This window comes from Psittacula echo (assembly GCF_963264785.1).
Source record: "Psittacula echo genome assembly, chromosome: 8".
Taxonomy (NCBI): domain Eukaryota; kingdom Metazoa; phylum Chordata; class Aves; order Psittaciformes; family Psittacidae; genus Psittacula; species Psittacula echo.
In genome coordinates, this window is record NC_137744.1 from 11,340,521 (window position 1) to 11,356,000 (window position 15,480).

The window sequence follows — 15,480 nt, forward strand, 5'->3', positions numbered from 1 at the left end:
TTTCTCTATTCTTACTAAAAATTATCATTAGTTGTGACTCTCATCTGTCGCTGGTATTCTTTATGTGTGTTTGTTGGGTTGGGGTTTGTATCTTGAATCTCCTGTTTCACATGAATAAAAGCCTCCACTCTGAAGGAAACTGAATTTTGAAAGGTTTGTACAATAAAACTAATACCATGAAGCCCTGCTCTGGGGTTTATTAGTGTTCAGAGATATCCTGTGGTATTAATGTGCCTTAATATGGCCTGTAGAGGCTGCAGGCATAGAAAAGTGATATCCTTAACAATAAAGGATATTTTTTGTCACCTTCCTTGGGCTTTTTTAACACGCAAAAACCCCCCAGAAAACCCAAAAACTTTCTAAAAAGATCAGCTATAAACTATTTCATGTAGTTTGGGTTGAGTTGGAATCTCCTTCCAGCTAAGTTTAAGTGACAGGAACACTTCTCCAGCCTAAATTACAGTGGCAGTGTTGGGTGGTGCTGCACTGAGCTGACCTTTGGCTTTATCTTAGCTGAGCTAAATAAATATAAGAATTCATAAATTCCTAGCAACAAACACAAGCATATCTTATCATTCACAGTATGAAGTTGTTACTACAGTGCCATCTTCAGTGCATTACATAAAATGGAGTTTTCCTGTAGAGGATTTTTCATTGTTCTTTATGGGTTGGAAATGGATTAAAGGAATTTCTACTGCACAGAAGAATGAGGAAAAAAAGATGAAAGCCTTCTCTCTTTGTTAATGAGAAACAGTGTTGTGATTCTGAAAATAAGTAAATGATTGTATCAGAAGCGTATGTACTTATCAGGCAAAGCAATCTGAGCCTGGCCACCACAATAAGCTTTGAAGTCAAAAATAGCTGTTCCCATCTACTGTCACTTAACAATACCATATGGAGATGACAATTTTGCATGTGACCATGCATTATGGGTAGTACATTACAAATTCATTGAAATTTGTTAATACAAGTTTGACAATACACTGGTTACAGACAGGGAAAAAACATACATGTCCACAAATTTGACAGAGAATCTGGTCTAGCTGTGCAGTGGAGGACAACACATTTGGTCAAACAAGTTCTTCCAGACTCGCTTTTCCTGTTGCAAAACGGACTAACCCATATGTTGAAGTAGCAGTCAAAGGAAGAGTCTTACATTGTACACAGCTGTTCTGTTCCCATTTATTTGCTTCCCTGCAGTGTCAAACCGAGGATGTTACTGAGACCTGCTACAACCTTGCTTCTTGTCTATAGCCATGGACACTGGGGGCCACGCCACAGGGTCTTGTCCAGAGGGTATAGGAGAAGACTCTTAAGTAAAGGTCACTGCTATGCTTCTGTTGTCTCTAGGGACATCTTGCTTGTGAGGCCCACGGCAAATACCTGTGTAAGTAGGTATGAATACATGTTGCTGCTTCAACCCCATATGGTACACAAAGACACTAGGCAAACTGACCTCGTGCATGTGCAATATCAAAGGGATTATTTGTGTGGAGAAAGAAAATAGGAGCTGACTCCAGTCCTATATCTCAGTCCCACAACTTGCCAACATAAGCAAAAATTGCCAGAGGTGACAATGTTATTGAAAAATATGAGTAATTTTATTATTATAATGCAGATGTTCTCTTTGGAGGGAACATCTTTGCTTGTCTTTTTTAGGCTTATATATTTTCTTCTATATGGCTCAGAGCAGTATTGTTCTGTATAGAGAAAACAGGTCTATTTAATGGTTGAAGGAGAAAAATCTGCAGACAGGAAAATCCAGCTTATTCGCTTTCAGTGATATTTCTCAATCTGAACAATAGAGTGGTATATACAGTACAATGGTATTTCCCTTTTTGAAATGGATTGTGTGCTGATAATACTCATCATTTGCATATTGCTTTCACTTTGAAAGCACATTACAAATGTAAGGGAATAGTTTCCAGCACACTTTACAATATGTAATCCTTGCTATCATTGCTGTCATATGCTGAAGTGGTATAAATTACTTGACAAAGCTACACAGAGAGAATGTGTCATACTGCTGTTCTTGCTGACCATTACTTCTGCTAGTTACTGTGTGATTATTGCAACAAAATCATAAAACCATATTCATGGCATCACTCCAACAGTGAAACTCCAAATTCTAGGGGAAGCTATTTAAAAGATAAAACCTCTTAGTGCTTCCGTAGCTTATATTCTCGAGAAAGGATTACAGAATAGGGACTTTATTTGTTGGCAGTATCCTAATTCTCTCAAAGTACTTTCTGAACATTTTACTCAGTTAAGCCAAAAGTAACTTTCATTGAACAAAAAGAAATCTTAAATATAGGTTATTCATGATGTTTCTGTTCTTTATTTACATCTTAGAAAACCATGAGAATTCAAAGCAACGTTTTTTGCTGGACATTTATGTTGGACATTTTTGCTGGACATTGGTCACAATCTCCTGATCACATCTGTAAAACATTCAGTAGATTTACTGAACTGATCCCAAAAGTAAGATCTTCATGAGGATAAGCAGTGCAACAATATGCCAATATTTAAGAAATGAACTATAAGAACCCCAATTATTTTGAAGTGTCAACCCCATCCAAAGACATTATGCCTTGTATGACATTTGTATTCTTGTTGCTAACTTCATCAAATTGCAGACACACCTTAACAGGAGCATAAAGACTGGTCCTGAAGAACACTTTAATTTCCATTAAAGCAGACAGAGAGAGAACATTCAAAACCTTGCATTTAATTTCTACTATGCAAAAGGCAGCAAGACATTTAGGATGCATCTTTGCAGCTGAATTGTGCCCTGAGCTGCACATGTGAATCCCTTGTCTCCCAAGGCATATTCTAACCCAAGAATGGAACAAGTTGAAAAACTGCATGCTAAAAATATAAAACCAACTGCTTGCTTTCACTGTCTTAGTAAAATACTTTATAAGTACAGATATTACCCAACAATGTGACCATTCTTTAAAATATCTGTATTCTTCTTAATTAATCCTGAAAAAATAAAATTGAGACCATTTTGCTTTTCAGAAAAAAAAAAAAAAAAGAAAGTTCTTCTCTCACCCTTCTTCACAAAACTATTTTTGAGTATAAGCAAACATAAACTGTACATATACCAGACCGGTGACCTGGAGTCTTATTTGCAATGTGTAGACACATTGCAAAGAAGAACACCCTGCTGAGACGGACTCACACAGTCTATGAAATTCTGCCAGGGAGCAATGAAATCTGCTGTATGGTACATTGTTTCCTGTAGTTTCTTCCAGTGAAGAGCTCAAAATCTGTCAAAACACTCTGCCCTTTGTGACTTACTCGTTGAGAGGTACTTACTGTGCAGCATCTCCTATTAAGATGTGAGCATTAATGTATCTCACAAAGAGACTCTCAACAAACATTTGGTACAGACTAACCTCTGTACACAAACAGCACCCAATGTACACACAAATGTATCCACATCTCAGTTAGAAGGCTCATTAAGAAATACGCATCACATCTGGTTTAACCTAAATATTTTGTCCAAGTCGCTTCAGTGAATAGAGACACTAAAACCTAGCTTATGTAAGTGGGTGTAAATGTCTGCAGGATTTAGCCCACACTCTGACTGTCAGGACTGAATTGACTGAATAGCATTTACTTCACATCATACGCCTTACAGTTATGAAAAGCCATGACTGTCCTGCTTCAAAAGCCCAGTGTGAATCTTCCTAACAGAAGCTTAAACCATTTCTTATTCCTCTCTCTTTTGGATCATACACCATCTGACATGGCTCAGAAACCATCCAGGACAGTTTTCTTCAATTTACCTTTTATAGCCTACAGGCTTTTTGCAAATTGACAAATCACCTCTTTGGAAACTGCTATTAATCAAGGTCTAGACATTCAGGTGTAAGGGACTGGGCACACTGAAGATGAAGTGATAGCACCAAGGGGAAGGATGGCCTGGAAGGTCATAATGCACACATTTCTAGGAAATAACATTAAATCAAGAAATTAAATGCTTGTGGATGCATTTAATTTAAAGGAAACTGAGGAAGAATTCTTTGTTACTGTACATATGCAAAATTACTGCTAAACCATCTAGAGATCACCTTTTGATTTCTGGTTAAACAAAGACCAAAGGGACAATGATGTAACATTTGTATACCCATCAGAGTTAATTTACAGTATTTTAAGCCTTCACATACACACATACAAAAAATTTCAAATTTAGTACCAGCCAGGTCTCATTTTCTTATCTCTTATTTATGCTTTTAAAAAATTATTTAGACTATGAAAATTCACAGCAAGAGAATGAAAAATTAACATAATACAGCATCAGTTTGTTACTAGTGACCAGTATTTTAAAACTAACAGACTTCCCAAAATAAACTTTTCAGAGAATAAATAAATAAATAATCTCAAGTACTATTAATGAACATGACTGTAACTAACAATAAAATAAAGATAGTTGCAATAAAGTCCTTACTTAATGAGAAAGAAGAGCATGGCAAGTTTGTTCCATTGCAGGGAGAAAACAAGTTGTATTGTTAAGATAGCATTTTTATTTTGCCATATATATGTCAAGTCTATATATTAAACCAGCAAATTTTTTGTATCCACAGTACATCTACAAGATGTCCACAGCTCTTGAATCCTTGCAGAGTTCCACTGACACCAAAAGAACACAGGACTGCACCTACTTTATATTCTACCCTATGGTTATTTCAAACTACTAACAGCTTTACCACACAAAACAATTGAGCAAACCACAAGACTGTATTTTATTTCAAGTAAAAAAATCCTTATTTTTTATTTAAATGAGAGATAGATCAGCTCCTCATCTAATATGGTAAATTTCTGCCTTTGTGTTCACTAAGGTAAGGCTGATTTGATTCCATTGAAATTTGTTGAGTTAGTCTAGATTTACATTGGTAAACTTCTGAGATGAGTTTGTCCCTGAGCTTTAAAATTCCTATTTTTATTTTTCACACACACCAACAATCAGAATACATAAGGATGAATGAATTGCATAAGATATAAAAACTAAATAATGAAGAAACATATTAACATAAACCTGCCAAGTTCATCTACATTCAGGAAATCGGTGCATGCATATTGTTTTCAAAACATGAGTACTTATGCTTTGTTCTCAAGTTTTTCTATAGAAAGAAATTTTATGAATATATACATAGGCCTTTTTCAATTAATGCTGTAGGTTTGCTTCTGAAGTTACACTGCAACTGGCAGTAAAAAAAATCCATATCAAGTCCTGATTTTCTAGTCCATATTACATTCTAATTCTCATTCACCACCACTATAAATGTGTGTTAACTCCTCCACTACAGGGAATGTTTAATCTAGATGTAGTTCTGTTCCTGCTTTTCTCCCCTCCCATGGATATTTTTAAGAATCTTTGTAAACATTTTTACTACAAGATCTAAATCTGGAAGTTAGAATTACCTAAAGACATCTTTTCAACTTTCATTTATAAAACTACCCTAACCAATTGAAATGATACACAGATTGGTATTTTTATTTTTGCTAAGGATAAACTAACTTTTCTTTCCTCTGAAAAATTGTCTTATTCAAAATGATTGATGAGAAGGGAGCCAAATCAAAACAAACGCCCCCAGCATTACGTTATTGTTCCTCTTTGAACTTCAGTGTTGAAGATCTCAGAATCCAACTAAAAACTAAATTCTGCTTATGTTACTAATGCAGTAAAATTTCACTGCCTTTGGAGGGTTTATTTGTATAGCAGAGGCAAGAAGGATTTTTTAGACAACAGAAGATGGGAAAAACTTTCATAAAAATTAAATTGTCAAGGTGATTGGAAAACATTACTGTTTAAAATTTTACAGATTCTCTTTCATCCATATAGAAATGATCCAAAAAAGCGTATTTCAGGCACTTAACAAAGTCTAGTTTCAGAAATACAATAGTACCAAACTATTTTATTAACATTGCATACAACTTTTTAAGTCAATGCTGGTTAATATTTTGATGTTGCTGAAGGCAAACAAAATTCATAATCAATGGTTTTCTGTGTTTTACATTGGACTGGATGTTATAACTATCTTAATCATAAACTAACCTAGAATAGTAATGATTGAAACAGGGTAAAACCAATACATTTTGTTTTCTTTATTTCAAAATAGGGTGATTATAAATACATTCCTCTTATATTTCCTTCCTAACTCTTTGGATGCAACCAAAAAAAAAATAAAATCTCACTGTGCTCATTTCATACAATATCAATGTACAAATCATGCAAAAGATATTATAGATATTATCAAGTTCTGGATGTGTTTCGTTAATTCTGAAACATTTGTTAACATTGTTCACAAGGCCATGCCTTTTATAATTTATATTGTTATTATGGCTTTCAAAAATAATCATCTTATATAAGATTTTTATCCTAGATTTCTATATTATTGTCAATCTTACACACTAAATGCAAAATGTAAATTGTTTAATGGTCTTGTGTTCTTGCAGCATGGTAGTCCCTTTCTGATAAAGTTGCACAAATATTTTCTTTTCCAGGGAAACGATTACACTTTATTGATTTTATTTAAAAATAGAAACTTCTTTATAATATAATGAAGAAAACAGATTATGTTAACACCTTCACTGATCTAGTCTATGGGTCTTAACAGCCGTTTTACAAGCATGGCCACTCAAACCAATATAATGAACAGATCTGTTAAGCCACATCCTAAGTCACCTTCCCAGATAGACTGACTATAGATTTGAATGGACATTACAATAAAACTGCTGTGCAGACACATACACTGTTTCAAAACATGGAGGAAATAAACTGACATTAAGGTTGTCATTCAAAGTAACAATTTCACAGAAATAGAGTGTTTTGCCAACTTCTGCATTCTTCAATCACATTATTATGCCTATATATTGCATCATATATGTAAACCACTCAGAAACAATTTATACAGGGAAGTCCAGATTGTGCAACCTTTATTGATGCTAGCAAACCTATACTCAACTGCATAATCTCAAAAGCCACTGCGCTCTATGTATTATATACAATGTCTCTGAACTGGCTTTTTTTGAAGTTAATGAAAATCTCTACCTAAGCCCCACTCTTGGGCATATTGTTTGATTAGTTCATAAATAGTACCTCTGCACATGATTTAGATTGAGTTTAAATGCTTTCCTGGATTGGGACCTCAATGAGCAGGAAAATCTGATGTAGTGTAATGGTACAGTATAACAGTTCCTCCTTTGGTCAGTAATTAAAAGACCTCACCACAAAACAAACAAACAAACAAACAAAACCTGAAACAAAACACCACAAAACAAACCAAACACCTCTTTTTTTTTAGCTGAGGAAGGTATGAGCATTTATCATTGATCTTTTAGCTCAGGGCAACACAAGTCATAAGCACATCAGTTTTAACATCACTTAAAAGTATTACCTTATTTGCTATTTCTAATATTTTTAACACATGGCTCTGCAGAGAAGGGTATGGGACATGACAGACTGACAATGCACTGAAGTGTGTCGGAAGCCTTTACGCAAGGCAAATCCCAGTGAACCTGGACACATACTTAAAGCCAAGCAGCACTGTGCAGAGTAGGCACAGTGGCCCATTATTCTTAACCTACTGGTGATGCCATTGTAGTCTATCATGTCAGTGCATCTTTAACACTCCTTAATTCACAGACTCTTAACACAATAAGCTCAAACGTAGTTATTCAAGCCTTGGATATGTATTGCATCATTGGTCAACCAAGAACTTCTTATGCTAGAAAAGCGTATGTACATAATGTCCATGTCCTGAAAATCCCTGTGACATCCTGAAGTCACTTATTGCGCATTGATAGCAGCAGCTTCTTGAAATAAACTCAGTCATTAATTTATCTGTTATAACTTTATTATTTGAAGTCATGTATGTAGTACGACATTGTACGTACTCCATTGTAGTATGGAGAAAAATAATAAACCCCTTTAAGTTACAAGAGCATAAACAAATGTCTGAAACTAGAAAACTGACGTTTTGTTTTGCTTTTTCTTAAGCAAAGAAGCAGTGGTTTGGGTTTTTTTTTTCTTTTTTGTAAACCTTGCTAAAAATGTACTGCAGGCTGTTTGCCAAGTGTCCTTCCAGAATAAAAATTTCACAGCAGTATCATAAAGCCCTGAAATTGGAGGTTTATAATGGAAATAGCTGACACAGCCTTCTCTCCAATATCATTATCGGGTCTTGCTGTGATATTTGCTAATTCCAAATTAATCAAAAGCATTCATATTCATATCCTACTAATCTTAATTGATTTATGTATTGATTTTAAATGGGGCGGGGGAGAAGGTTTTGGAAGCAAAGGCGAATCCAAAGCTCATTGAAATAAATGAAAAAAAAATCCTTTTCAAGTCAAAAAACTTTTGTTAATCTCATAGTATAGATTTGCTGTATGATGCTTTAACAATAGATCTCCATTCTCATCTCCAGGTGCCATCTATCAGTGAGATATCTATCAGTGGAGATTTTCCATTGTCCTGACTGCTATTTATCCCTAGCTATTCAGATTCAGCTTTCACAAGGTCAAGTTTTTACTCTCTAGATACGAGCTACATAATACTCTGAACTGAGACCACTATATTCGCTTTACACTGTGGTTTTAAATAGACATGATTTGCCATATTGTTCACTGTCTGATCAGTTGTTTTTTTCCTGACAGACAGCAACCAGACAGGTAAGAACATAAAACTTATACATATACGGTTAAAATATTACTCTTATCATGAATTCCTGATAATACTTGTAGTGAAAACTACTTAGATTAAGCTGTAGAACCCTGAAAAGCAAGACAAGTGATGGCAAATAACTGCCTGAAACACAATACTAAAAAACTAATGACTCTATTTTAAAATGCACCATTGGTAACAAATCTGAAATAAGATAATATGCTAATTTCACAAGAATAGTACAGAACAATTTTATTATATTTATATCTGATCACTTAATTCTGGATAATTCTATACATTACATCTCCAGTTTCTGTTTGGTATATTGTTCTGGTTTTATTTATACTGAATGATTAATGCATTGTGATCAGGAAAACAAGTCAGGCATATTAAATACATATTAAGGAGTACATATTTTTCCTATTTAGTATACAAAGTATTTCATAAATATGAATTATATTATAAAAATAATTTCTGCTACGCTCACACAGTAAGCACTTTGACAATTCCAGACAACCTGTTGGGGTTGCAAATTTTTCACATAACTGAGAAGGAACTCTAGTTTTAATTGGAGATGAGTCTTAGATTCTGCATAAACGTCAAATATTTTCTTCAGATGCCACAAATACTGCAGAAGTCAGGCTGAACTATTTCTTTCTTTTTTTCTTTTTAATTTTTTTGTATAGACATGTATGCTTCAAGTGGTCAAATTTATTTCATAGGTATGTAATGCATGGTATATTTTAAACAAATATTTGCACAATTTAACATTATAATTCCAGTGGTTTCAAAATGCAGGCCATAAATGTAACCAATTTACACATACTATCAAATGTCCTCTCTTTGCATGCTTGTTACTTTCCAGATATTCTTTAAACAGTGCCATTACAACACCACAGACCAAGGGATTACTCCAGTTCCACCAATTTAAATCCACGTGCAGGATGAAGGACCAGCTGAGGTACAAATACTAGTACCAGGTTTCTTGTGTTTGTTCTAACAAATCACAAGGAGACGATGGTTTTGCATTTAAGGTACAAAGCATATATGCCTCTTGAGGTTAAATTCAGTGTAACGTGTATAAAGCATCCCTTTGGCAATAGAGTTTGCAGTATCCTTACAGGATTCCATGGGGCATGAGCTTTATGTAGTAAAATCTATTAAGGAAATTCTCCTCTAATTGACAATTCATATGCAGCTACAGTTAATCAAGACACCCTTGGACACACCTGCCTCTATGTCTCTCAATATAATATAGTATTTGGAAGTTAAAAGTCAACAAAAGGCACTTTCATCATTAAATAAATGTCCTCTGTAGGTGATAAGATTGTATGACCTATATTTTATTCAAAGCTGTTTGCTCTTCAAGGACTTGTAGGTAGTCAGGTGAACCTTGAAGTTTAGCTTTTAGTTCAAAATATTCACTTTTTCTTTGTTCTACTACAATTTTACTATGATTACCACCTATTAGAGATTTCTTGGTTTTTTTGTCTTGTAGTTTCTCTGGATAACGTATTTCAAAGCCACTGACCCCTATGCTGTTGTATTCTTTTTTACTTTCAAGAAAATTTTGAATAAATACATTGGAATCCCTCCCAGGGAATAACTCATCCAGTTCATCGATTGTGCTAAGTCTTTTTCTGGTATCCGCATGCAACAAATCTTTCTCCTTGTCATTAATATTTCTCAGAATGACTTTTTGCCCTGGTGGGTCAGCAAACGTGAAGCCCGTTTCAGACTCTTTTAAGCCACAGGTATGACTTTTGCTCATCTGCTCAATTGTCTGAGGAATGAAGGCCTCTGCACCTAGTCCATCCTTTTTGTTTGACTTGTGATCATGCTTTCTTAGCTGCAGTTGCATAGAACTGCATTCTTGATTTCCAATCCCTTCATGCTTTACAGTTGGTTTTTTGTTGCGCCGAAGCACAAAAACAAGAAGACAAAAAGCAACAAACACTGTTAAAATAAGCACAACTAATATGCTTAAGATTAGGATGGACAATGGAACTGGGCCACCAGGAGGGCTCCGAACTGGTCCTGGTGGTGTTGTAAAAGTAACAGCGGGCATTGGACTAGTGAACAGAGCAGATGGCTTGTTTAAAAGTTTAGGACAGAGGATCTCATTTTTCAGAGACTTAAGTTCAATGTTTGCAAACTGTACAGGTGTTTCACATTTCAATTCCTTCACCACAATACCTTCATTTAGCTTTTCAAGCCACAGTTTTAAAGCAACTAAATCACAAGTGCAGTCCCATGGATTACCTTCTAAATCAATTTGTGTAAGGGATTTTAGCTGATCAAGAACGCCACTTACAGGTAAATACATGAAATGATTGTTCCTCAGATTCAGTCTAGCAAGGGGTGCACCAGCAAATATGTACGCTGGCAAGCTTCGTAGGAGATTGTTGTTCAGGTAGAGCAACTGCAAATTTGGCATTAAGTCAAAAGTGCCTGCTAGGATTTCTTTGATAACATTGTATTCCAAATACAGATATTGTAAGTTGTGGAGGCCAGCAAACATTTCTGGGCTCAGACGCTCTATCTGATTGCCATTGAGATACAATCTCCGTAAATTTGAAAGGTTGCGGAAAACTTCTCCTTTGATCAGTGAAATCCGATTGCTGCCTAAATGTAGCAAATCCAGCCCCTCGAACTCCATGAAATCTGCAGTGTCCACATCCTTAATATAATTGCCATTTACATGCAGTTTCTTGGCATTTAATGGTTTTGGAATGAGTTCGGCCATTGACTCTATATTTCTTTCTTGGCAATTTACACTTAATCCCAAGTCTGAAGGATGCGTTTTGCAAACACAGGGGACCGGACAAGGAGTTAAAGGAGGCACCCTAGTCTGGAAAGATACAATTTGACTGAGATTGCGATTAGACAGTGCTTTGCCTGCTACTATCCCCGAGATCTTTGAAGGATTTGTAGTCTTTGGCGGCTTTGTGACTAATCTGTGCACTGACGTTTGAGTGGTGTGGCCATTAGGTGTGCTGTAACCAGGCTCCAGCTGCGAGGGAGGCAGAATGCGCACATCAAAATCACTCCCTGTCCCCATGGAGCACAGCTCTTGCTTGTTGGTTTCTTTCAGCAGCCTTCCATACAAGTCACTGGGTGTTTCACAGATAGCTTCTCCAATGTAGATGTTATAGGGCATGTTCTCCAGCCACGCTTTCAAAGGCAACAAATCACAAGTACAATTCCAGGGGTTGTCCTCCAGCTGCAATTCAACAATTCGGCCAATGTGTTCTAAAACTCCAATGTATGGAAGCTTCTGTATTCGATTCCCTCGTATATCCAGATGAGTTAGAGAAGCAAATCGAAAAATATTATCAGGAAGGAATGAAATCAGATTGTCATTAAGAATCAGGACTTTCAGCTTGTGAAGCTTATTGAAGGCTCCCCGTTCAATAAACTTGATTAAATTGTAGTCAGCTTGGAGATACTCCAAGTTCTCTATGCCAAGGAAAGTGTCAGCTCGGAGAATCTTTAATTCATTGTTGTTCAAGTGCAACTGTTTTAATGCACTAAGACCCATAAAGGCCCCTCCCTCAATGTTCTGTAACTTATTATTACCCAGTTGCAAGGACACTGCGTATGTAAAATTAAGAAAGGAGTTTGGATATAGAATAATTAGCAGATTGTTTTGAAAGTTGAGGTGGTAAAAATTAGACCATGGTGGTTTAAGCTGATTTGGTCTGTAGACTGCAACCTTCTCACAGTTGACATACAGTACATTCTCAACTGACACACAGGAGCAAACATTGCAAATTTCCACAGATATATCAGCATCTGCAGTTGTAGAAGAAACTGGAGATGACAGAACCAGAAAGAGCCACAGAAACATCTTCTTGTGATCAGCAAGCAACCTTAGGCTCCTGAACAAAGATAAAGAATCTAAAGAAGAAAGAAGGAAAGAAAAAGAAAACATTTTTCAGTTGTCACTGTTCCAAAATATCATTTGGGTTAAAAATTGTATACCACTGAGCTACTGTACCTGCCAAGTATTATAGCTAAACTACAAGCACTGAATTTAAAATAACATGAAAGATTTTAACAACCAAACAAATACATGGGAGCTAGAATGATTTCAAATATGGCATGTAAATTTCTGTAGACAAACACAACTCTGAGGTCTGTCAAATATATTTCTCTCTCTCTTGCACATGCCAAGCATGCATAACTAACAAAGTAAAATAACCAAAGGAGATTCCAATTTTATGCATATTTACTCTCCTCAATCCTGCACTGCTCATATGTTGCTGTGCATTTCAGGGATATTAAACACAAATGCTGATGTTATGCATGCCCAAACGTCTGGGTTGAGATAGCACGATACAGAAAGGATGAAGACACAGACACAAAAAGCAATGTCAGTACACAATGTATGTATCTATAGCATCAACACATACAGATTATCACTACCATAATAGTGAGATTCACTCAAGGAGTACACAGGCATGCACACACACAGTTTCTGTCACTTATTATATCTAGTTTAAATAAATAGGTGGCAAACTGATTGCAGAAATACAATGAACTATCCGCAAAACAAGATCAGCTCTTGGTAACCAGTGGAAGCACACAGATATGGAAGAAGCATGCACAGGTATACAGCTCCATCACCTGGAATAACGGCAATACCCTGACTTGCAGGGCAAAACAAAGTCAATTCAACAGCCCCAGACTACTGAAACCTAAGAACTTTTTTTTTTGTTTAATTAATATTATGTAGTTTGCTCTCCCTGCACTGATACAGAGGTGGCTTTCAAGAACCCTTCACATACAGACAGGCCAGCTGAACTGCCTTTTTTTTTTTTTTTTTTACGCAGAACTGGAGCCACAGCTTTTTCTTTGAGTTACAAGGTAGCTTTTTTTAAAAAAAGAAAACAAAATAAAAATCAGTCAATAATCAATACATTGCTCCCCCACCTTCCCCATTCCCCCCATTTCCCAACTTGTCCCTTTCATTTCCTGCTGTGAGAAGCCACTGAGATGGCAGGAGGGAGCCAGGATGGAAGTGGAGAAAGCAGGAGCCAGCTGGAGGGAGGAGAATCGGGCTGGAGGGAGCCGCAGGGAGGGGAGGATGAGCCGGGGGACCTGGAAGGGAGGGCAGAGAAGCGATGAGGGAGGAAGGAAGGGAGGACAGAAGGACACGAAGGAGAGGGAAAGCTGAGAGGAGGCGAGGGAGGAAAAGGGGAAGGGATAGCTGAAGGGGTCAAAGAGGCAGCAGAGAGGGACCACGGGGAGAAGAGGGAGTGGAGCAGTCGCTGCTGATCCCCGCAGGCTCCCGACCCTGGCCGCAAGGAACGAGCCCACAGGGGCAGCGCGATGTCCCCGCGTCCCCAGCGCTCCACCTCCTCCCCGCCGGGCGCCGTCCCTCAGCGTCCCTGCCTCTCCCACGCTCGAGTCCCCTCTTCTCCCTCAGCCCCGCGGCGCCGGCCGCTGCCGACCAGGCTCGCTGCGGGAGCGGCACGGGGCTGGCGGTAGGTCGCCCTGCCCGGCCAGGAATGCCAGCGCCACCGCAATATTTGCCGCAACCGGCTCGGCTGGTGCCGGCTCCCCACTGTCGTGGGCGCCCCGTCGCCCTCTGCCTCCCGGCGAGGGAAGACAGGAGGGACACGGGCGCGCACACACCGCACGCACATGCCGGCTAGGAACAGACACAGCGCGGCAACGCAGCCCAGCATCTCTTACACCCTCCTTTTGTAACAAGGCACAACCGTGGTCCCCGCAGCCAAATGTTTCCAACACCTCCTGTCTCCCCCCCGGCACCTTTGCAAAGTCCAGCCCGCAGCACATTTACACACCCCAAGCCCGACTGCGCAGATCCTGCCCCCCTGTCCCTCCCACACCTCCACTGGCTTATCCGGGTTGCCCGGCCTCAGTCCCTCCGCTCGCCTGCGGGAAGGATGGGAGAGGGCAGCGCTGCGTCTGGTGCCGCTGGCCCTCGGCTCTAGGAGGTGGCCGGCTAGAAGGGAGAGGCGACCGCGATGGCAGAGAGGCTCCGGCAGGAAGCCACTGTCGCCCCGTCACCCCACACCCCCCTCCCCCTTTAAAATAACAGTGATGAAAACAAAACCTTAGGAATAATTAAAAGAAATTACAATGCCAACGTAACCGCAGCCCCGCTATGCCCCGCTCCCTGCCCGCACTCACACGCCCGGCGGGGCGGCCGGCCGCCCCCGGCGATGCTCCCGGCGGCGCTCCGCGGCGAGCCCGGCACCTTCCCTACCTCGGCGGCCGGGGTCGCCGCGGCCCCGCTCCGCTGCGCTCCACCGCTCTCCTCGCGACGTTCCCCGTCCGGCAGCTCCGCGTAGGCACCGAGCGGCGGGGGCAGTCGGGCAAGCACCCTTGGCCGCGCTGAGCGCCGGGGCGCGGAGCGAGGCGAAGCCCGGTGCTGCAGTACCCCGGCGGGCTCCGCCGCATGCAGCAACCGCCTCGCTGAGCACTGCCCCGACACCGCGGTCCCCAGCACACATGCGGTGAGAGGATCCCTCTGCACACGGGCACCCGCTCCCATCGCACTGCTCTCGCCCACCCCTTGGACGCAGAGAGCCCCCTCCCCTTCGCCACACGCACACACATATGCACGCACGCACCGAGCGCTCGGGCGCTGCTTTGGAGGGGAAGGAGACTCCGCTCCGGGGGAGCAATGCCAGCGCATCGCGACCGAACCTTCTCCGCGCGCCTGGAGTCGCGCCGCGCCGCTGTTACCTCTCCCAGGGAGATGCCGCGCTGCGCCCCCGCGGAGCTCAAGCGGGCGCGGAGGGGAGGGACGAGCCCTCCAGGGCGCCGAGAGT

The 15,480-nt window shown here is 39.8% G+C and overlaps 1 protein-coding gene across 1 annotated transcript; it reads right to left on the reverse strand.

The window, feature by feature from the left end:
* Window positions 1–10,010: 10,010 nt before the first annotated feature.
* SLITRK4 (SLIT and NTRK like family member 4) lies at window positions 10,011–15,159 on the reverse strand (the record flags this gene model as incomplete). The annotated part of the gene is made up of 2 exons (XM_080624921.1): window positions 10,011–12,574; window positions 14,913–15,159. 2 exons carry the CDS (start codon window positions 15,157–15,159, stop codon window positions 10,011–10,013), a joined length of 2,811 nt encoding a protein of 936 aa, XP_080481047.1.
* Between the last annotated feature and the right edge of the window lie 321 nt (window positions 15,160–15,480).